This window comes from Clytia hemisphaerica, unplaced genomic scaffold (genome assembly GCF_902728285.1).
Source record: "Clytia hemisphaerica strain Z4C2 unplaced genomic scaffold, Clytia hemisphaerica genome assembly, whole genome shotgun sequence".
Classification (NCBI taxonomy): Eukaryota; Metazoa; Cnidaria; class Hydrozoa; order Leptothecata; family Clytiidae; genus Clytia; species Clytia hemisphaerica.
Genome location: NW_027104325.1, coordinates 452,682 through 473,907, shown reverse-complemented (window position 1 = coordinate 473,907; position 21,226 = coordinate 452,682). Strand labels below are relative to the sequence as shown.

The 21,226-nt window shown below is 34.8% G+C and overlaps 1 protein-coding gene and 3 long non-coding RNA genes across 4 annotated transcripts; 1 reads left to right on the top strand and 3 right to left on the bottom strand.

Annotated features, from left to right (window-relative positions):
- Window positions 1-1,304: 1,304 nt before the first annotated feature.
- Window positions 1,305-5,085, bottom strand: LOC136817665 (RNA-binding protein spenito-like). The gene has a single exon (XM_067073987.1). It carries the CDS (start codon window positions 4,913-4,915, stop codon window positions 2,960-2,962), a length of 1,956 nt encoding a protein of 651 aa, XP_066930088.1. The 5' UTR covers window positions 4,916-5,085; the 3' UTR covers window positions 1,305-2,959.
- A 793-nt stretch (window positions 5,086-5,878) lies between these two features.
- LOC136817663 (uncharacterized) lies at window positions 5,879-8,941 on the bottom strand. Its single transcript, XR_010848129.1, has 2 exons — window positions 8,483-8,941; window positions 5,879-7,834 (listed from the first exon to the last, which is right to left on the bottom strand). It is a non-coding gene; the product is annotated as an uncharacterized lncRNA (long non-coding RNA).
- A 2,458-nt stretch (window positions 8,942-11,399) lies between these two features.
- On the bottom strand, window positions 11,400-14,541 carry LOC136817656 (uncharacterized). The gene is made up of 3 exons (XR_010848127.1): window positions 14,455-14,541; window positions 13,640-13,883; window positions 11,400-11,531 (listed from the first exon to the last, which is right to left on the bottom strand). It is a non-coding gene; the product is annotated as an uncharacterized lncRNA (long non-coding RNA).
- Window positions 14,542-17,225: 2,684 nt separating this feature from the next.
- On the top strand, window positions 17,226-19,597 carry LOC136817669 (uncharacterized). Its single transcript, XR_010848132.1, has 3 exons — window positions 17,226-17,356; window positions 18,414-18,697; window positions 19,419-19,597. It is a non-coding gene; the product is annotated as an uncharacterized lncRNA (long non-coding RNA).
- The last annotated feature ends 1,629 nt before the right edge of the window (window positions 19,598-21,226 follow it).

The window sequence follows — 21,226 nt, the reverse complement described above, 5'->3', positions numbered from 1 at the left end:
CTGTCAAACCGAAGAAAGGGATATTTTTAACCGGGAAATATGACTTAAGTTTGAAATTAGACCCCCAGCAGAGCAGAATTTGGCATTTTTGATTTCCAAAGACAATCAAGGTCATAATATATTGAGAATTTTGGCTATTTTAACGTTTTTCAAGATTTAAAGTTCTGGCGAGAAAGTCGATTTTTGGCTATCTTTTTAATTTAATCGAATATTTCAATTTGGGAGAGGTTGGCAGACTTCCAGGCTATATTCTGAGTCTTATTGGACTATTTTTAAACTTTTGGATCCTCAGATCCTAAGGTCCTAAAACTCAGAGTTAAAACTCTACCCTTCCAACCTACTTTAGAGCACTTACAAATCGATTGTGGTTCAAAAACTTCCCGGTGGATTTCCCTTTTTTCTCAAATATTATGACCTTGATTGTAGGTCGAAAATCGAAAATACTTGTTTTCCAAGTTACTATTTTTTGGTATGTTTACACCCAATACGTTGTGTTGCAAGCGAATAAATCAGTAATTTTTTTGCTTTATTTCCACTTTTGAAAATGGCCAATTTAGTGAATCGCAAAATTTTGTAACCCGCGAAATTTCCGTCACACTTTACATATTGCCATTTTCCATCAGTCAGTGTGCAAAATTTCATGAAAAAAAATATAAAATACAGCTCGAGTCAAAATAGTAGTCATACTATGTAATCTCTCCCGATGAGAATACTTTTTTTCGATCACAAATTAAACCTTGAGATTTGATGACTGAAAATATTTAATTAAATGTATCCGAAATTCGTACACAAGGATCGAAAAATTTAAAAGAATGCGCTTGACTTTCGACGACGACTCGATCTCGATTTCGGATTTTGCTTTTTTTGGCTGGAATTTTACGGATTTTCAGTATTTCCCTAAATTTATGCTTTAGATTTAAGCATCCCCTCAAGCATTTTTCAGCCTTATTAAGCTTTCGACCTAAGCATCTCTGAGCCTGTTTTCGGATTTTTGTATGCTTATAAAAAAAAAAACATGTAATATAAGCTTGGACCTGTATGTGGCATATTTATCCCATTATAATGGGATCTGTGGCTCTAGTTTTACGCGAGCTACTTACGAAGTCTTAAAGGTACGAAATTCTTTTACGTGAAATTGCCGAGATAACATCATAGATTTCGGTTAGGAACTAAGAAAATTCTGACTGAATCAGTTGAGCCGTAAATCCAACGTCGTAAAACCTTGCTAACGATGGATCTCTTTTTGACGGATTAGTTCGAATAATACAAAAAAATCAATAGCTTTTTAATTATCGTGAAAGATGTAAAATTCTTGTGCTGCAATCGAATCTTTTTTCATACTTTTTACAAATCAAAGTCATCTTTATATAAATGGAGTTCCTAAAAATAATGAAGTTTGTGATAATAAAGTGGTAAGTTTCTATCTACACAAAAATATACTAGAATATGAAAGAAAAACCGCTCTTAAAATCGAAGTAATCATTTTTGACTGTTAAGAGAATGAATATTAAGGGATGTCTTTCACAATCAAGACTTTACAAAGCGACAATTTAGATCCTGCATGTTTTTATAAAAACCTCAAGCCTCGGAATACTATTTCGATGTAAAATATGATTTTTCTTAGAAGCAAAATTCGTTCTTATAAAGGCCCGATATTCTTTTTCTGTTATCATGTCCGTTTCACTTTTCAGAACGTTATAAAGTTAATTTTAAAGCTGGATTCTTTTTTGTACTGAATTGTATAAGGAGTAGCAGGGGACCAGGGTCGTTGGAAGAAACCCTTAGAACTTTATACGATTTTCTGAGAAAGTGCTGAAATTCTAATCTCCTCCCTTTCAGGGAATAAATTAATGCGAGGAGAAATTAATGCGGAATTGATTAATGCGAATTTGGCCCTTTTTCGCAAAATTAAATCGACTAAAAACAAGATGAATAAATAAAATTATATTTTGTTGGAATTTTTTTAGTTCGTTCTGTATATATCTTGAAAAGGAAAAAAAAACATTCAAAACACTATTCCGAATTAATCAATTCCGCAAAATTCCTGGGCAATTCGCATTGATTTATTCCACAAAACATAAAATTTTTTAAGGGTCGGTCGCATTCATTTATTCTCGCATTATTCCCTTGAGGCGAGGCTTCTCTCAAGCAAAATAAGAGCGAAGAGCGAATGATCTTTTAAACCATCACTCCTACTCATAAAAGATGCCCGGAAAACCAAACCTGCGACGCATTACATCATTCAGGACAATTTCAAGCACAAAAGAAAAATCAGTATCTAGAAGTATTAGTTCCAAATTAAAAATATCATGAAATACTTTAATCCTAATAATTTAGAATTACTAAGCATACATTAATTTTTGTAATAATTTTAAGATGAAAACGAAACAGCAATTTATATTCAAGAAGTGCAAGTCAAGAAAATTCAGGGCAAAATGAAGTAAAGATCTTATGTGTCAAATCAGCACCTACAGTCCTATTTAGATTGTTATTATTTTCAGCAAAACTCTTTATGGGTTGCTTTTCAGAATCTCAAAATTATAAAATCTTAAAAGTGACGGTCGAACCACCTAATTTTTTCAAGTTAATCGAATACAGAGTTTATGAAGAATATATAAGTAGAATGAAATTAGGCAGTTCTACAGCACGTAATCATAAGCTAAGATTTGAGTTTCTAGAATTCTTGTTGACTCAAAATACAAGACCTAAAAATAAACTATAGTAATAAGATAATATCAAAGATATCTCATATCCAGTAGCTTTCAATGGGTAGAATTAATGTCCACAAATAACCAGCAACAAAACTCTCCAAAACAAAATACCAGTAATACCATAATACTGTCTTTTTTCTGAGAAGCAAAAATAAACGTCTTAGGTAGATGAACACGATGTAAAAGTGGTAATTATAGATTCGATATAGCAGCCGTAATAAACAAAATCATCAAAAGATATCAAGACTTCATGAAGTAGTTCCTTTAACAACAACAATTACTAAATGGTCTTCGTTCAAAGGATCAGCACCAGCATTTGGAGCGGCTTTCAATAATTGTTGCTGTGAAAATTCACACGGTGGAAAAGCATGAAGCATACCAGTCTCCTCAAGTTTTCCTTCTGGACCTTCAGCTGAACTCATTAGAATTACACCTGCTGCTTCTTTCTTTTTAAAGTAAGTCACCAAACTTTTCAAAGGTCTTCTTTGATACGATGCTTCAAGTTCAACCTCATCACCTGTGGGTAAAGCCAAAAGCATGCAATGGCCACCAGCACCTGACTGTTGCACACGTCTAGAAACTTCATCTAACTTGGGTTGATCTAATCTCAATCGTTGGGTGATGTTAAGAATCTTTATGGCAGGTCCAGCACCTGTACCAATGCCACGCAGGTAAAAGTTAGCAATATCAGGATTTCCACCGATCAAATGCATACGGACAGGGAATGCACTATTCTTTAATGCAAAAGCTCCTTTCCAAGCAACAACAAATCTCTTAGCAATATCAACTAAACTTTCTTGTGGTTTTGATGAATCATAAGGCTCAACTGAATTTGAAACTGGTTTCTCAGGTTTTTCTGTATTTGAAGATTTTGAAATCTCTGATATGGATTTTGGATGATTATCAATGGGGGTCTTTTGTGGACTGGCTCCTCCTGGTGGGGTATTACGTCCCCTTGATTCATTTCTGTCACCATTGATTGGGCTACGACTACGTGTCCTACTCCTCCTGCGATCAGAACGATCCTCTGAATCTCTATCCCGGTAATTATTACCATTGCTTCCTCCTCGCCCTCTGTAAGTAGTGTAATTGCTTTGATTTTCATTTCCATAACGATTGCCTCGGTTGTAATCACGGTCCTCATTACGATTATCAAAATCACGTCTATCCCCTCCTCGATCATCATTACGTTTGATTTCAGCATAATCAATCTTTATCTTACGTTCAGGGCCCCCCAAAGGAAATCCTCTCATTTCAGTATAAGCTGCTGAAGCAGCATCAATACTCTCAAATTCAACAAATGCATGACGGTCACCTTTAATAAAAGTAACATTTCGAAGAGCTCCAAATCTGTCAAACTCACGAGTTAGCATGTCAGCATTACACCAACCACCAAGGCCTCCAACCCACAAGCGTGGAGAGGGCATGGTTTTACCATAACCAACTTTAATTGGTCTACCTTTGATGTCACCGCCAAACATTTGGTTCTTAGCACAGGCAGCAGCATCAAGCTCAAGATACTTAATGAAAGCATAAGGAGGGATCCCATTTGGTGGTCTCTTAACATCAATATCATCAATGGCACCATATTTATCAAAGATTCTCATAAGCTCCTCTTTCGTAATATTTGGCTCTAAATTTCCTACAAAAAGAGTTCTGGTGGCTCTAGGATTGATATGATTATCATTGTTAAAGCGGTCTTTTCCAAAATCATTTCCTCTCCCTCCTCGGTTAAAATCATTTCTATCATTAAACCGGTCATTATTCCTGAAGTTGTTACGTTGAAAATTATCTCTATTTTGATAGCCTCCACGGTTGAAGTCTCCACCTCGGTAATCATTACCATCAAAATCAAAATGCAATGTTCTATTGAATGCACTAATTTTCATACGTCTCTCCAAACAAAATCTTTTAAGTTCTCGAGCTGCATCTTCTTCACCAAATGTGATATAGGCCTTTCGGTTTTGATCATGACCTCTAACAAGAACATGTATAATGTTTCCAAACCTTTCAATTTCTCTGAAAATTTCTTCCTTGATTTCACGATCAGTAGCGTCAAAGGGAAAATTTCTAGCAATAACTTCACTTTTATTGGATCGATCACGTCCAGAAAATTGTCTGTTGTTGTTGTAGCCATCATAGCGTCCAGAGTTTCGGTTTAGAGAGGAGCTCCTCCTATCTCTATCAAGTTCAGGCGACGACATAATTTTCGATTCTTAATAAGTTAAGTAAAATTATTTTTTCATCTAAAAAAGATGCACAGATTTTAAATTTATTCTTCCACTTTCACGACAAATCAAAGCTGAAAGACAATGTGTAGCTGTTTGTAGATCTTCCAAGCGAAGCAGGTCACTTTTGAAATTCAAAATGGCGGTACTCAATGGAGTATGGAGTTTACACACGGTCCGATTCGGGTAAATAGTTGGGAGAAAATAGTAATCGGTCAATGAACTCAACAGTTTTTACGCATGCGCATTTGTCTTATCTCTAAAATTGAAATGAAAATTTGAAATAGCTGCTAATGACAGACAAGAGAGACCTGACAAAATCATCCATTTAATCGAAGAACGCAATTTTAATGTCAAAACTATTATACTTTTTATCATTTCATTGTAAAAATAAAAGTAAAAAGGGAAAAACCAGGACCGGAACCACTTCTCAAAAAGGGTGGCATTGCATACTTTTAAAAACGTTTAAATTTAAATGTGATTCATTCGTATAGCCGCTGGCGCTGCATTCACTAACGGATTCGTGCTTCTTTCATCTTATATACGCTGGTAGAGGTCTACCACAAATCTTGTATCCAGCTACCTTGTACCACTGTCCTATTATGGACGTGATAAAATCGTATGTGCTATCAAAATCGTATGTGCGAACTAAGGGACTGGGGACGAGTTTAGAGGCCTGACCTTCAAGACTAGGTTTAATGAAACATTTAGCTGCTCTTTTGGGTCCTTTTGTGACTTTTTAAGGGAAATAAAAATAGCTTAGTAGGGTTGAAATAATATAAGTTCCAAACAATTCTTTACATGTTAACATCTTTAAGCTAACCCAGTACTCCAGGTATGTGGTAGATTTTTCCAACGGTAACTTAGATTTGACTGGAGATCACGGTTCAGTCTTAGGTCTTAGAGGCAAGGGTAAAGGGGTGAAAAGACAATACAGAGTTTACATCATCAAAAAAATTCTTCCAAGTTCAATATTGTACACAATAAACCAAATTATTATTCAATCGTTATTTTAAATACAATTTCTACGTTTTCTCCAAGTAAATTGGCGTAAATATTTAGTATTGAAATTTTCAAAGGCAAAAAAATATTCATTCAAATTTTAAAAGAAAATAAAAAAAATCTAAAAGCAAAAAAAAATTGATTAAAGGTCTAGAATAGCTATCATAGAATTATAATTATATGACAAGAATATAATAAAAAAAATGAAAATTTAAGAAAATCAATGCACAAAAATAACAAAAACAAACTAGGAACAAAATATTCAACAGACACGAAAAAAATATATAACAAAAAAATAATAAGATAAAATTTTGGTGAGTGACTAGCGAGTAAAACACGTATGAGTGACAAATTAAATTAAACATACACATATTCAACTAAACTTTTATTCGATCTGGTTAGTATTGTAGAAGTAGAAGGGTTTTAAGCCTAAAAATGTTCTAAACATGTTCTTATATTCACCATTTTTCGAGAATTTTTGTCCATTTTTTAAGACATCAGGTGTTTTAGAGTCCACAAAGACCTAAAATGTTCTTAACTTGTTCTTAAGATTTTGGCCATCGAAGCCTCATGTCCTTATATAGTTTGTTCCTATAAAAAAAACGTTTTAAAGTTAAGATGTTTCACAAATTAGTTTAGCGCATGACATGTGTTTAATTTGCTAAGTGCAATATAAGGGGAAGTGAAAAATAATATAAATTGTAAAAAGTAGTAAAAATAATAAGAGAAAAAAAGACAATTTGATAAATATCCTACAACACCAGAATAAAAGCTAAAAGATTACCAGCGATGATGCGCGCGAAAATGAAATACACGCTTTTTTTTATAAGAATGGTGTAAATCCATTGTAATTGACAATTTGATAAATGACAAATGCTTTAAAAATTGCATTCTTAGCATGAGTGGCAAAATTCCATGATGGTGATATTCTTAGCATATTCTTAATTTTTTGGCCATTTTCATCATGGACATTCTTATAAAGTGTATTCTTATAAAAAAGCGCTGAAAACGATTTAACTCTTCAAGCACTAATTAAAATCTTTGTTCACTCCCACTCCCGGAGATACAAACAATAGTATGGGTTAATAACTTCAGCATTTTACAAACCATGACGATAAAATGGGAGGGTCATTCGGGCGAAGAGGCTTTCCAGGGTGTTCCAGGGCCATAAACACACGAAGAGTTAAATTTTGTACCTAACATGAACAGTAATTTAAATTTACGAATGAATATTTGCTAAGGCTACGTTCAGATGTCGAAAATCGTTGTTTACTCAGATCCTTACTACATGTTGTGTCAATAAAAAATGTACGGTCCCAATTTTTCTGAACAGTACTGAACGAAAACCTTGCATCGGATTGTTTAACGATTCATAAAAATCCTTATTCATTTAAAAAGAAACTCCCGATTTTACATTAAAACATTCTTATTTCTCTAACGCAATATCATCTAGCATCTCATTCAGTATCTTGTTGTTTTTTCTTCGATTATGCCATCTTCAAGCACACCGATTTTTTTTTTTGAAAATTGTTCTAATCTCTTATTCCGTCATGGTATTTCTCCGTCGAATGTCTAACACACCTTGATCCATTTTCTCCTCTCTTTGTGGCAACAACAAAAAAAAACAAAAACCAAAACCAAAACTCCAAAGAAGTATGATGGGGTACAAGAAAAATGGGTTATGCGGTTTTTTTTGTACGTCGTTTTTTTTAAATTCACTTTATGTTTCGTTTGAGGAGGAAAGAGGGGTTGGGTTCTCCATCATATACTATACTTCAAGGTTTCGTAACTTCAGTGTTTCGACTAATGTGGAAATGTACGCATAGCCAATTGGAGCCTTTACGCTGCCAAACACGAGTTTCTTCGTTTTGAACGGTATACGGTTGATTGTTACTAAAACAAACAAGACAAAAAAATCATTATCGAAATCAGATAAACAGATCGAGAAAAGGCAGATGTGAAAACTATTTTCACCTAGGTCTATTTTCTTAAGTTCAATGTCCTGTAAAATGAGAAGGTAGTATTTAACGGCCTTGAAATTTGCACGATCTGAAATTAACACGAACTTTTCTGCTTTTCAAGGAAACAACAGCTGGTTTTAATTAAGATGGTTTTTATTAACAGGAAATTTTTCAATTCGTGTTAATAAAATGACTAGTAATATTCGTGTAACAAGGTATAACAAAATAGTTCCGAATGTGTAAAGCCCAAAAGTGCAACCCTTGGATGGGGGGGGGGTGAAGCAGTCGAAACCACCTATTTTTCCATTCAAAACGCGTGGTTTTCACACAAACACCGGATAAAAAGTCAAATATATCATAAGATTTCGAAAAATATGGGGCATGAAAACAAAGTGGGCCACTAGATTCAATCTGCAATTCTAAATGTGGCGCAAAATCTTAGGACGTCACCTTTTCTTGCTCTGGGAAGGTTGAAACCGTGGACACCTTTCCCCGAGATTTTACATAAAGTCTCTGACCGACTCAAGACAAAACCCCGATAGCTTTAAATGGTTAAACAAAATTACACGAGTAGACTTACTGGTCGATCTTTTGTGTGAGACGAATGTAACTGATACACGCGGACTCGTCCGAAAGCAAAATGACGTGCGGTGAGAGAATGGTCGTGTTCACAGGCGAGTTCGATGGTTTCAAAACTGTTAGAAATGTTAAAAAAAATGTTTCAGATGATGCTGATTTTCATAGACAAAATTCCCGACAATTTCAGAAATTGGGAAAATTTGAAAATTCCTGACCATTTCAAATTTCCAAACATTAACAGACCAAAGGTCTGATGCAACTTAATTAATACTATAATTGAGGGGCTTTAATTTGAGCGAGCAAATATCAACTCGAAAATCGTAAAAGGGTGAGATGTACATGGACGATCTCTAGAGGACATTTATAAGCAAAATGTTTTTCTCTCACCCTCATTTTTATGTCGTTAAAACAGGGAAGTTAAATAGGGGGACGCTAAGTACACGTCTCATAGAATAATTTCTCTCAAGGTTAAACCCGTAAAAAACTCAAAATANAAAATTTGAAAAATAAACCCTTTTTCCGACCATTTTGAAGCATTTTCAATAGGTCAAAATCAGTTTTTTTGGTGAAATATTTTCCTTTTTGATAAGGTCCCGTTTACAGAATCTAAAAATGCCAATATTTGAAAAATTTTCAATTTTTTAAAAGTTTTTGGCTGTTTAAACCGAAGAAAAAAGAAAGAAAGGGATATTTTTAACCGGGAAAATGATTTAAGTTTGAAATTAGACCCCCAGCAGAGCAGAATTTGGCATTTTGATTTCCAAAGACAATCAAGGTCATAATATATTGAGAATTTTGGCTATTTTAACGTTTTTCAAGATTTAAAGTTCTGGCGAGAAAGTCGATTTTTGGCTATCTTTTTAATTTAATCGAATATTTCAATTTGGGAGGGGTTGGCAGACTTCCAGGCTATATTCTGAGTCTTATTGGACTATTTTTGAACTTTTGGATCCTGAGATCCTAAGGTCGTAAGTCTTAAGTCTCATGTTAAAACTCAGAGTTAAAACTCTACCCTTCCAACCTACTTTAGAGCACTTACAAATCGATTGTGGTTCAAAAACTTCCCGGTGGATTTCCCTTTTTTCTCAAATATTATGACCTTGATTGTAAAGCCCTATTTTTTTCTGAGGATTTCAAATTCAATTTTTTACAGTTCAAAATATCAGACAGTCAAATTTATCTATTTATCTTATGTAGTTTTCGAATGTGAATCTGAAAGTATAGGTTCTTTTGCATAAGAACATCCAAAATTTTATGAAGCCTTAGAATAATCTTAACTTTTTTTAGTTTTAAGCCTAAAAATGTTCTTAACATGTTCTTATTTTCACCACTTTGTGAGCATTTCTTTCCATTTTCTTATGAAATTGGCCATCTTAGAGTTCGCAAAGCCTTGAAATGTTCTTTACTTGTTCTTAACATTTTGGTCATCAAAGCCTTATGTTCTTATATAGTTTGTTATTATATAAAAAACGTGTAATACTTACTTCGATGTCCATGATTGTTTGTATTACACCTGCTACACGAGCACACAGGTCCCAAACATAATACGATGGAACAATAACTATCTTCCGCACATTTCGGTTGACATTTCCCTGTAAGTCCTGGACCCCAGTAACAATTTGCTAAGAAATCGAAGGCTTCTGACGTGGCATAGAGGGTTGAGAAAACGATCAAAAAGAATAACACTTGTTTTGACATGATTGATTTTCAACTCAGGCAATATTCATCAAATTAATGAATAAGGATCGTAGGCTAGATTTGTGCTAATGTTTATCTTTTTAAAATCTCTTCTTTTATATGTTCCAAATGGGAAACCAGCATATGCTTTAATTCATAATATCAGCTTAAAATTTCTCTTGGAATCTAGAGTACTTTCCATTAGATTTTACAAAAGGGTGATATTCTGGCAAGGCTTAAAATCCTTCCTGGTTTTGCGGCTTCTAAAGAAGTCTTATGTGTTATGAAAAGTCTAGACCAATATCACCGGTGTCACATTAATTATTTCGGCTTAAGTCTAAAAACCATATTGATAATAAATGATAGCTGTCCTATTCTCATTTTAGTTTAAATACGGAAATAGGAGATTCGATTTCTTTGACTATAGTATAATTTTCCCAAAACAACAAGTAAAGTCCATTCGCACTGAAGTAAAAAAACTCCGTTATTTGATGATTTTTCACTCCAACGGCCAACCTTCTACCTCAAGGGCAGAAATCTTGGCGGGAATTTAATTTGGTGGATGTCGGATTTTTAAATCTGAAATCACTTCACTCTGATTTTGCTTCACATTGATATCGGGAGTAAATTGTGAAAAATCGAACATAAAAAGAAAAAAATTAAAATCCGCCGAAAATTGCTCTACCCTTCCAACCTAATTTGGAGCACTTACAAATTGTTTGTGGTTATAAAATTTCGTGGGAAATTTCTCTTTTGTGCCAAGTATTTTGGAAATGATTGTAGTGTAGAACTGGAACTTGTTACTTAGATTTAAAATATTGATTGAATAATGGTGAGTAGAAAAAATCACAAAATCTTCCACCGTTAAACGTAGGCGAATACGAGCCCCAAAAAAACGAATCTTCCCTTACTATTCCATTTATAAGAGCAACTTAAAGGTTTTGTTATTAAATAAGAGTGATATCGTTTGCTTACTCATCAATTTTAATCTACAAGCTTTTTCACATTGGATTGACACGAATGTGGAGCAAGATTGATCAGAAAGAGGAAAAGAAAAACATTTTTTGTTTATACCAGCATGATTTAACAATAGGCAGACAATGTCCTGATATGAAATATGTGCCTGATGTGAAACGGGAACACTTATGTAAAAACAAAACCTTTAAATTCAAGAACAGGTTGTTCCCAGATCATAATTATTAGGTGGTTAATTCAAACCTTCGGAATAAACTTTTAACCAATTTTAGTGGATCGTCAATCTTCTTTTTATATAAACAAGAGTAATTTTACAAATCATAATTTTTCCATTTCATCCATAAATTGGGCCATCTTTTGGAATCGCTTTGCATCTGTAATCGAACTTTCTTTCTTGGCTGAAAATTAGGAAAAAACAATGTACGTCAAATTCAAATACATCCGTCTTGCAGCTCCCCGAGGGTAAAAATTTCCATCAAAATAACCCCGCCGGGGGGGGGGGCAGTCAGGAAAATTGACCGACGGGTATGTGCGGCGATTAAGAGAGAAAAATTACAAACTTTTGCCCGAAAATCTTGATTTTTTGCTCAAATAGAGTTTAAAATTTGAAAAAATGCACTGTAAGGGTATAAATTTTACCGATTTATTTCTGCATTGTAAGGGTGCGATTTTAAAAGCTGATTTTTTCGCCGCACATACCGTCAGTTGGTAAACCCACTGCCCCCCCCCGGGCGAAATACCAATTGAGAGAAAAATTATATTGCTCCAAGCTCCATGAAATCAAAGTCAATCTTCTAGTGGGGCTGAAAATTTAGGGTTTATTCCCACCAGGGACGAAAACTTGAACAAATTTTCCACCAGTTCTGTGAAACGTGTTCAAATGGAATTTTCTTGGCTTTGGCTGAAGCAAAGTAAGTCATTTTTGGGTTCGTTGGAAAGCTCTTTCCAAGATTTATCTTTTCAGAGTGTAATCAAATTTGGCGGCTGCCAAAAGAGTCATTCATAAATGAAGGAAATTTAGCGCTGCGCAGTACTGAAAGAGTTAAGATAAACGTATCCAGCTTGCGCAATATACTGCGGTACTTTTCAAATAACTTTCAGAATCAGGATCACTTCACACCATTCCCACATAATGGCTAAGTGAGGGGTCTACAAATCTAATCAGTGGGAATAATTCCACAAAGGGTTCCCTTGGGTTGACCTTATCATGACCTCAAATTCATAATTTCCCCCTCGCTTTATAAATCAATACAATTATATTCTTAAGGCATAAAAAAGAAGAAAATTTCCATTAATTACGGGAATAACTCAGACTTTATGAAGAAATCAAAAAATTGCATAATCGACCTCTAGATCTTTCGAAAGTCTAGAAAAGGCTTAAAAACAGTCTAATATGGTACAAAGTCTATTTATTTTATGATAGTTGATGTAAAGGCTTGGGGACACGAGAAGTTTTTTTTCGCGTTGGTGAAATGCAACATGCTCCATCCCAACAACACAAGAAAAAAGTGCGTGTCTCATGGTTTCTTTTTTTGTTTCGTGGGACAAAAAGTGAAGGAAATACCCAAACAGACTCCAACAGACCCAAAAGACACGCTGATTTTGTCCCTGGGACAAAAGTGAGTGAAGGACAAATGTTATTAAAAGAAAAATGATGTGGAGACACGAGAAAGCGTTTCAGATTAGTGGGATGGAGCATGTTGCATTGCACCAATGCAAAAAAATTTTCTCGTGTCCCCAAGCCTTAAGTATTGTACATGTTTTTTTTTTATAAGCATAACGCTTATAAGCATATGAAGGCTCAGATTTGCAGAATTCCTAAGCATAACATGAGCATATATGTCAGCCTAAAATATTTTTCAAGTGGTCATTTTTATCTGTTTAAAAAAGGTTTGGTAGAGGTCAAGTAAAAAATAAGACATTCCACGACTAGCTACATTTCACTGCTCCCAAAATCTGAACAAATTTTTACAAAATTTCATTAAAAACTTGGCTCGGGGTGAATCATAAGCATGATTCTTAAGCATATAATAAGCATAAACTATGCCTGGATGCTTTGAGAACTTAAGCATACACGAGCCTGATCAAGGGGCATACACTTGCTTATAAAAAAAAACATGTATGGGGTTTTGTTATTTTGAAACCGTGATATCTTATGTAGGTTTACGCCATTTACGCCAGGATTATATTTTGTAAGTTTCGCAAGTTTTTCAGAAAATTCGCAAAATGTAATGCTCGCGAAAATTTTAAAACCGAAAGATTTTCGACCGATTTTAAAGGTTAAATGCGTTTTTCGTAGAAGAAAAATTTAAAATTCGCCGCTTTAGGTGAATTCACGGTGAAAAGCTGCAACCGAAAAAGTTCTCAGATTCTCACCGTGAGTGGAGATTTTCATCTCAAAAAAGTTGAGTTTTCTTTTAATATTTAGAGGTAAGTTTCTCAACAGAAGACGGCACCGGGCTGAACCAGAGGGGAGAGCAACTTTTGAATTTAAAAGTAAACTTACTCCTATGACCATGGTTATTCGTATTACATTTGCTGCACGAGCATACGTGTTTCCCCTCACTCTCACTCCCCAAACACAATACGATGGAACAATAACTATCTTCCGCACATTTCGGTTGACATTTCCCTGTTAGTCCTGGACCCCAGTAACAATTTGCCAAGAAATCAAAAGCCGTTGTTGTAGCGATTAGTGTGGATGCTACGAAGAATAAGAAAACCAACGATTTCATCTTTATTGATATTTCCTGTAGAGATAAATAGAGTCATTATATTTAGAGTGGAACGATATCATGCTGGAAAAGTGAGCGTAGGAGCGAGGTAAGCGTAGGAAGGTAATTTGTCGGCTTATTTTGCACTCTCCTACCAACTTTTTCTCGTTCTCTTACGCAGCTCCTATTTTGGTAAACGCCCGCCGCACTTACGTTCCAGCCCTCTGACACGATCAATTAACAGAATAGTTTTCTAGTCTACATTATTTTACGTGGATTACCCAGGAACCGAAAACTTTGATCAAGATTTTAAGACAATCTTTCGATTGCCTTTCAAAGGGTCAACAATCAGCTGTATCAGCAATGTTTGACTAGAGTGAAACATTTGCAGGAGTAGGGATTTAAATCGGTTGTCCTAGATTGTGGCAGTGAGGCCATTGGGTATATTCAATAAAAAATTACTCCAAGATTCGTGAAATGAGTTACAAAGTTAATTTTCAGTGAACAACCCTATCTGGTTAAAAGTTACCCCTAATAGAACATAATCTAAGACGAAGAGGAAAATACGCAGCTTTATAAAGACTAGAATTAAATGTTTTTTTCTTACCGTTGGCAAAAACGAAGTTGTTTCAATTTGTTTCGTCGTTTTGAAATGATATAAAAGAATAGTTGCTGATAAAGTTCTAACATTTCTAAATTTTTATTACCCCTATAAACTTAACTTGGTTCCAGGCCACTAAGCCAATTAAATTCTAAGGTCTTGACTTTAAAACACTTTTGGTATCAACGTAAGGGGAAGGAGGCTGGGAACTGAGTTGGTTTCTTGAACTGAAAGAAAATTTTACTCATAAAAATCTCGGGTTTCTAAGTCAAGTGTTTTACAGTTTACTGCTAAAAAGATGTCGCAAATATAGAAATTTAAGATTTGTGAAAATTGACATCTCAGTGAAGAAAATAGCTGAGGTTAAAAATATTAAAGGTTGACAGGGAATTTTTCATTTGCCTTTCTTATTAAAGCGAAATAAAGAAATTTTATCGGCGATCCAAAAAATATCTGAAATCTGATTGGTTAAAAAGAGTACAATATATTTTGTATTTTACATGTACAAAATATAAATTGCCGAAAAGATGTTGTTGCATTGTAGCGGTAGCAGCAATCTAACGTCACTTTTTCTCAAAAGTGCCCTGCGCTTTTTTCCAACACAAAAAGTGCATTTTTTAGGGCCACCGATTAACCAGCTATCAGACATTTGCTCGTACAAAATGGAAATATTTCACTCGTTCCGGATTTTCCGTATATTTTCTTCACCTAAAGGCTCGGGAAATATTGTACGGAAAGATCTCGGAACTCGGAATATTTCTCATATTGTACTCGCAACTGTATGTCCGATAACTATTACTTATCACACCGCCAGAGAAAAATTCCCGGGGAAAAATTATAGACCCATCAAAAGCCTTTTTCTACCCTAGGGAGGGGTATAAGAATATTTTTATATTTTGTTGAAAAGGGTAATCACTAATAACTTCTTCAACATTCAAGTTCTTTAAGTCTGTTACTTATTTTGATCAACACTTAAACACTTTTAAAATGCAGAATTCCCACTACGACAAAGGAAATGTTAGATTTTATCGTCCGAAGTGTAGGGTGATGTTTACGTCAAAGTTTCAAAAAAAAAAAAAACTGGAGTACATATTTACTCGACATATGTAAAACGTTTCAGGAAAATTTACAGTGTGAATTAACTAATGTTGAAATTACTCATAATTTAGTTGACTAAAAAAAAACTTTTTGAAAAGAATTTTTGAAGAAGTTTACCCAAGTCATTTTCCTCAAGAAAGCTCTTAAAAAGTCGCTAAGAATTGGATAATTTTTAAGTCGCTTACTCATTGGTTAGATAAAACAAAAGAAAAGCGCTGCGAATGAAAAATAGAATGCAATTATGATACATCTTATAAAAATTCCAGCCTATACATCAATAAGAGTGACGTCATATTGAGCCCTCATTTTCAAGTTTGGTGACCCCAAAAATGGGTAAATTTTCAGGGAACTGGCGCCAAGCAGGGTAAATAAAGAATCGTACGGGAAGCATAAAATACATACGACTGTTGAATGTCTCTTGATTCACTTCACTAGTTGCGAGAGCTTTAGAGCACATGTGGTTGTGGTCGGTATATTGTGTGTAAAGTCAACCATAATCTGTAATGTTCAAGGATTCAAATCGTATTTCTGCTGAAAAAGAAGACACAACAAACTAGACTCGTACCCAGTGCTGCTTGCACCACTTTTTGATTTTACTGATGATGGATGTTGGTACAATTAGTTCTATTTATACTGAGACGATTAATTTGTCTGAGACGAGCAATTTAGAAAATGAGCATTATGGAGGAGTGTACTTTTCATTCATGTTTCAATAAATAGGATCTCCTTCACAGATCACATATTTTACAAACTTCTCGTCTCAGACGATTTTTTCGTCTCAGTATAAATGGACTTATTGTTAGCGAGTATCTTTCGTTAGTCTGAATCGCAGACCTCGATAGATATACTACTAGAAACACTTTTCGCTAGAAGATGAATAAGGGCCATCAGAATTATCAAAAAGCGAGCTAAAGAAACTGGATACGAGTCTGACAGCAAACTAGACTTAGATTCAGGCACCAGAAATGGAAAGGAAGGCAGGGGTGTTGTCTCCCATAGGCTATTCACTATTTCGCTGTACAAGAGTAGGGAAGATAGAAATTCGACAAAAATAAATGGTGGTTTTTGGATTAATCTTTCAAAATTGAAGGAGAACAACTACCATTCAAACGCTTCTTATAATAAATCTATCAACCCTTAACCACCCGGTCAGCTTTTGAGTTGTCATGTATTTTACAAGGAAAATCACTTTCGATGATGGCATCAAAAACACAAGTGTACACTTTAGTTATTTGAATGCTAAAAATAGTTAGCATTCAACCTCAGAGATCGGGCTTTTCCAGAAATAGTCCGTGCCTCCCCTGTTGAGGATATCGGATATCTACTAGTAGGGGAAAAAAATACGATATCCAGGGGTAAGCATCTTTATAAGAGAGGATATCCAGGGGGTTGAGCATATTTTTAAGAGTGGATATCCAGGGGATCTTTACTAATAAAGTAGGATATCCAGGGGGTTCGATGCTTCGAAAAATCAATATCCTCAACAGTGGGGGTAAAATCCTTTTCTGGAAAAGCCCATTCAGGGTAATATCTCTCATATGAAATAGAATTTTGACGGGGATTTACTCAATTTACTTGGAGGAAACCTAAAAATACGGTGCGCCGAGAAAAAAATTCCCTTGTAAATTCATCACCAGTCCCCCCAACAATAACTTTCCTCCTTTTTTCATTGTAGATAATTATTCTTCTTAAACAATGGCAAACACGATATTTTCGGTGCTGGCTTTTATATTATGTTGTATGACGGTGACGTATGGTGAATCTCACTGGCAAAAAATGGCCAAGAAATTCGCTGAAGTATTAAACGATGGTAAGGTTTACTTTCAGGTGGTAGTTACCCGAAATTGAAAAATTACCGAAAAATTTATTGATTTTTGTTTTTTGGGTGTTTTCAAATCTACAACCCTTCCTGAGAATGCCCAAGTCATATCTCATGTATTTGGGTCACAGCAAGCATTTTTGTGTACCAGGTAGTCGAAAACCCCCTAGCAACCAAATTTTAATTGGTTGCCATGGTCTTATCGGTCAATATACTTGTGGCGTAGCAAAATAGCACGATAAAGAAAACTTTTTTAATAAAATTCATTGAAATAATATCATATCTACCATCATATCTAAATAGAAAGAATTTCTTATTAGACACTCAAGAGTGTATCTGGTTTTAAGAGTGCACACCAATCAGTGAGTGGGGCAAAATCCCGAAAACTTTTTATCAAAAAATTTGAAAAAGAAATGTGTCCAAAATGGGGCAAAACCGCGAAAATAATTTTTTTCCGACCACGAAAATCAATTCCTGCTGAAGTTAATTCCCTTAATGCAATGAAAAGACTTGCTTAAGACTTATAAGAATGGAGTATTACACCCCTGTGTCACAGACCCGTTGGGACCTCAACCACTGGGAAATTTAGCCAAATTTTTGTCCTGGTGGAAAAATACCCCGAAATTTCAGCCCCATTGGAAAATTGACTTTCATTTCATCCCAACTCAAAATTGAGCGTTAAAACTACACTCGAAAACCATCCCACTGGATTTTTTAGCCTTTGAACAGTAGAATTGCTATTGGGGTTTCAATAGAATATTTTAGAAAATTTTTTTTGCTGGGCCAGATAAATTTGATAAAAAAAGTGAAAACTAAAAATTTAATTTTATTCATTATTTGACGTTTCGGTGTCTTCTTTGCACCATGATCACAAGTATAGTAAAAAAAATCATGACACCGAAACGTCAAATAATGAATAAAATTAAATTTTTAGTTTTCACTTTTTTTATCAGAATATTTTAGGAATTTTTATTCCCACTGAGAAAAAAGTTCCACCGGGGCTGTAAGACAGGGGTGTATTAATAGATATTTGTTTGGATCTTACCAGGCTCTGGATGCAAGGATAGATACGAAGTTGGTCGTTGTCAATCTTACATGCACAATGGTTGGTGTGAGAAGTATCCCAAAGTACGAGCAGCTTGTAAAGCCACATGCGTCTGTAATCGAGTCTTGGTTGAGGAGAAGCACAAGGAATAGAAACAGAGATTGTCGATTGCCAGGATAACGCCAGATATGAAGTTTTATGTGAACGATTTGGTGGTGATTGTTCAACATCAGGAAGTTTGGGAAAATCGTTGAGAAGACATTGTCCAAGAACATGTGATTTGTGCTGTAAGTACCTTTGACTCTATTTCTTTCTAATTCTTCATTTTCTTCTAATTATACCAATCTTATTTCTTATTTCCCTCTCTAACGACCAACTCCCTCCCCCTCCAGCGAAGCTTTTTTGACTGACTAAATTTTACTTTCTGATTATTTTTGATGGCGTTCAGCGAAGTAGAATTTTCACTTTCGTTTTCAAGAATTATATAAAAATACCAAAACAATAAAATGTATTTCAAAACCATATACCATAACCAAAAAATAAAGTCTGCTGGGGTACTTACTCTTGTCTCCCGAATAGACGTCCGAATAAGCAGGAGGGGGTAGGAAAATTTTTTAAATTCTAATATGCGGGGGATGGAATAAGAGGGGGTGATTTGAAGACAGAATTTTTTTAAACTGATTTCAATTTCAACAAAAAAAAAGAAACTTTAACAAATGAACACGTAAAATAAGAACCAATACTAACAAAAAGGAAAATTTTAACAAGTTTAAGGTCTATCTACACTGTAATAAGATATTGAATTATTCGAATTTAATTAGCGGAGGGCGGGGGGTCTTAATAAGAACGGGGGGATGGATTTTTTTTTGCTTAACAATTAGCGGGGGGCGTCTATTCGGGAGACAAGAGTAATAACTATCAGTGTCATCCAGTCGTACCAAAAAGCCACATGTAGTCCCCCGGCTAAGTACCATGTGACTGATCAACTGTAATTTTTTTCTATTTTAGAACTTGACTTTGCTGAAAAATCAATAAATGGAATAACGTGGCTATGCATAAAATTTATCAAATGTATTTAATCTATCACATTTTTCTTACAAGATAATATAACTCAAGCCTCAAAGGTTTCAATATTTTCAAGTCTGCTAAATTACGTGGGTTACGTGCGTGTCGTGGGTTCGTGGGTTCGTGCCATCGTGGTTGTTTGTGGGTTAAAATGTCTCGTGGGTTCGTGGGTTCGTGGGTCCAAAAAAAATCACGTGGGTTGAGATTACTCGTGCGTTCGTGGGTTCGTGGGTCCAAAAAAATCACGTGGGTCAAAAAATTCCAATAATTTTCCAAAAATAAAAAATAAAAATTCATATGGGTCATCAGGTATTTTTTAGAGTAGTCGAAAACACTATCTACGACCTATAGTAAAGCAAAAATTGTAAAAGTTTAAAATTGAAAAACTTCCTCATTGTTTTTCGTTCTTCTCACCCTATAATTAACTCAATAGTTTTTATGAGAAGAAAGAGCGAAATGGAAAATATCAAAAAAACATTTCCAGCTGATCTGATTTTAATATTAATATTTCTACCGCTGACCTTAAAAAAACGACTTCCATCGAAAGCTTTATAATATATATAGCCCAATTAACGTCACTATGAGGAATCTTATTTTTATCTCCCTTTACGGTTTACCATGTTCCTCCTACCACACAATTAATACAAGAGGTCACAGTCTTTTAAAAGAATCGTTTAATTTATACATTTCCTGGGTATTTATAAAAAGTCATGTCTATTGGTTATAACATTAACAATTTTATTAACTTAGCTGAAATAGGGTCCTTCGGAAGGTAAAATTGCGCAAGGGTTTCAAATATCGAAACACGCGAATCGCAAAGAAATTTACAAAGGAAATAATTGAATCATTATTAAGTGTTTTAGGGTTTTAGAAGATGATGGATTTAAGAATAGATATAAAACAGCGAAATGTAAACAATGTTTACAGTTCTCGCTGCTTAAAATATCATATCTTATACGATCTTACAGTATTGGGATTTTTAGGGATTGGGATTTTGACCCACGAACCCACGAACCCACGAGACATTACCCTGAGTATCAGAGGTTAAGTTTTCAAAGAAAATAGTAACCTCTGAAGACAAATAATAGAAATTTTATCGCGCATGTGTCAATCTAATCACTGTAGAAAAAATCAAAGATGAAGAGCAAATATTACCATATTAATGTCTAGCAGACTGTATCAGTATGCAGTTTACTATTTACGAATTCCCCAGAAACCTCCAAGTGTAGTTGAAATGAGTTTATTTCGAAAGAAATCTTTTATATGATCCCCAAATGTATAACAGTAATTACTAAACTTTTAATCATGGAAATGTCACTTTAATTGAATCGAAATAATAGACAGACTTTATGTTAAATGATTCTCTATCACTGACTCTTTTTACAAAGCATTGATGACTCTTTGTAAGTTGTGTTTTCAACGACGGGAATAAAAATATCGACTATGACGCTCATCCAAGATCTTGGATGGTCGTCATAGTTACTTTTGTCTTCGCTGATTGCGCGATGAATAGAATCTCGATTCGTCGGCACAGCGTAAATATATGATTTTGAGCTGTGCTTTTCACGGTAACGAGACATTTCAACCCACGTGATTTTTTTTTTGGACCCACGAACCCACGAACCCACGAGATATTTTGACCCACGAACCCACGAACCCACGAGACATTTTAACCCACAAACACCCACGAGGGCACGGACCCACGAACCCACGAACGCACGACACGCACGTAACCCACGTAATTTAGCAGA

What these genes read in the sequence shown, in the direction of transcription:
- LOC136817665 (XM_067073987.1), bottom strand. Translation starts at nt 4,915, where the DNA reads ATGTCGTCGCCTGAACTTGATAGAGATAGGAGGAGCTCCTCTCTAAAC.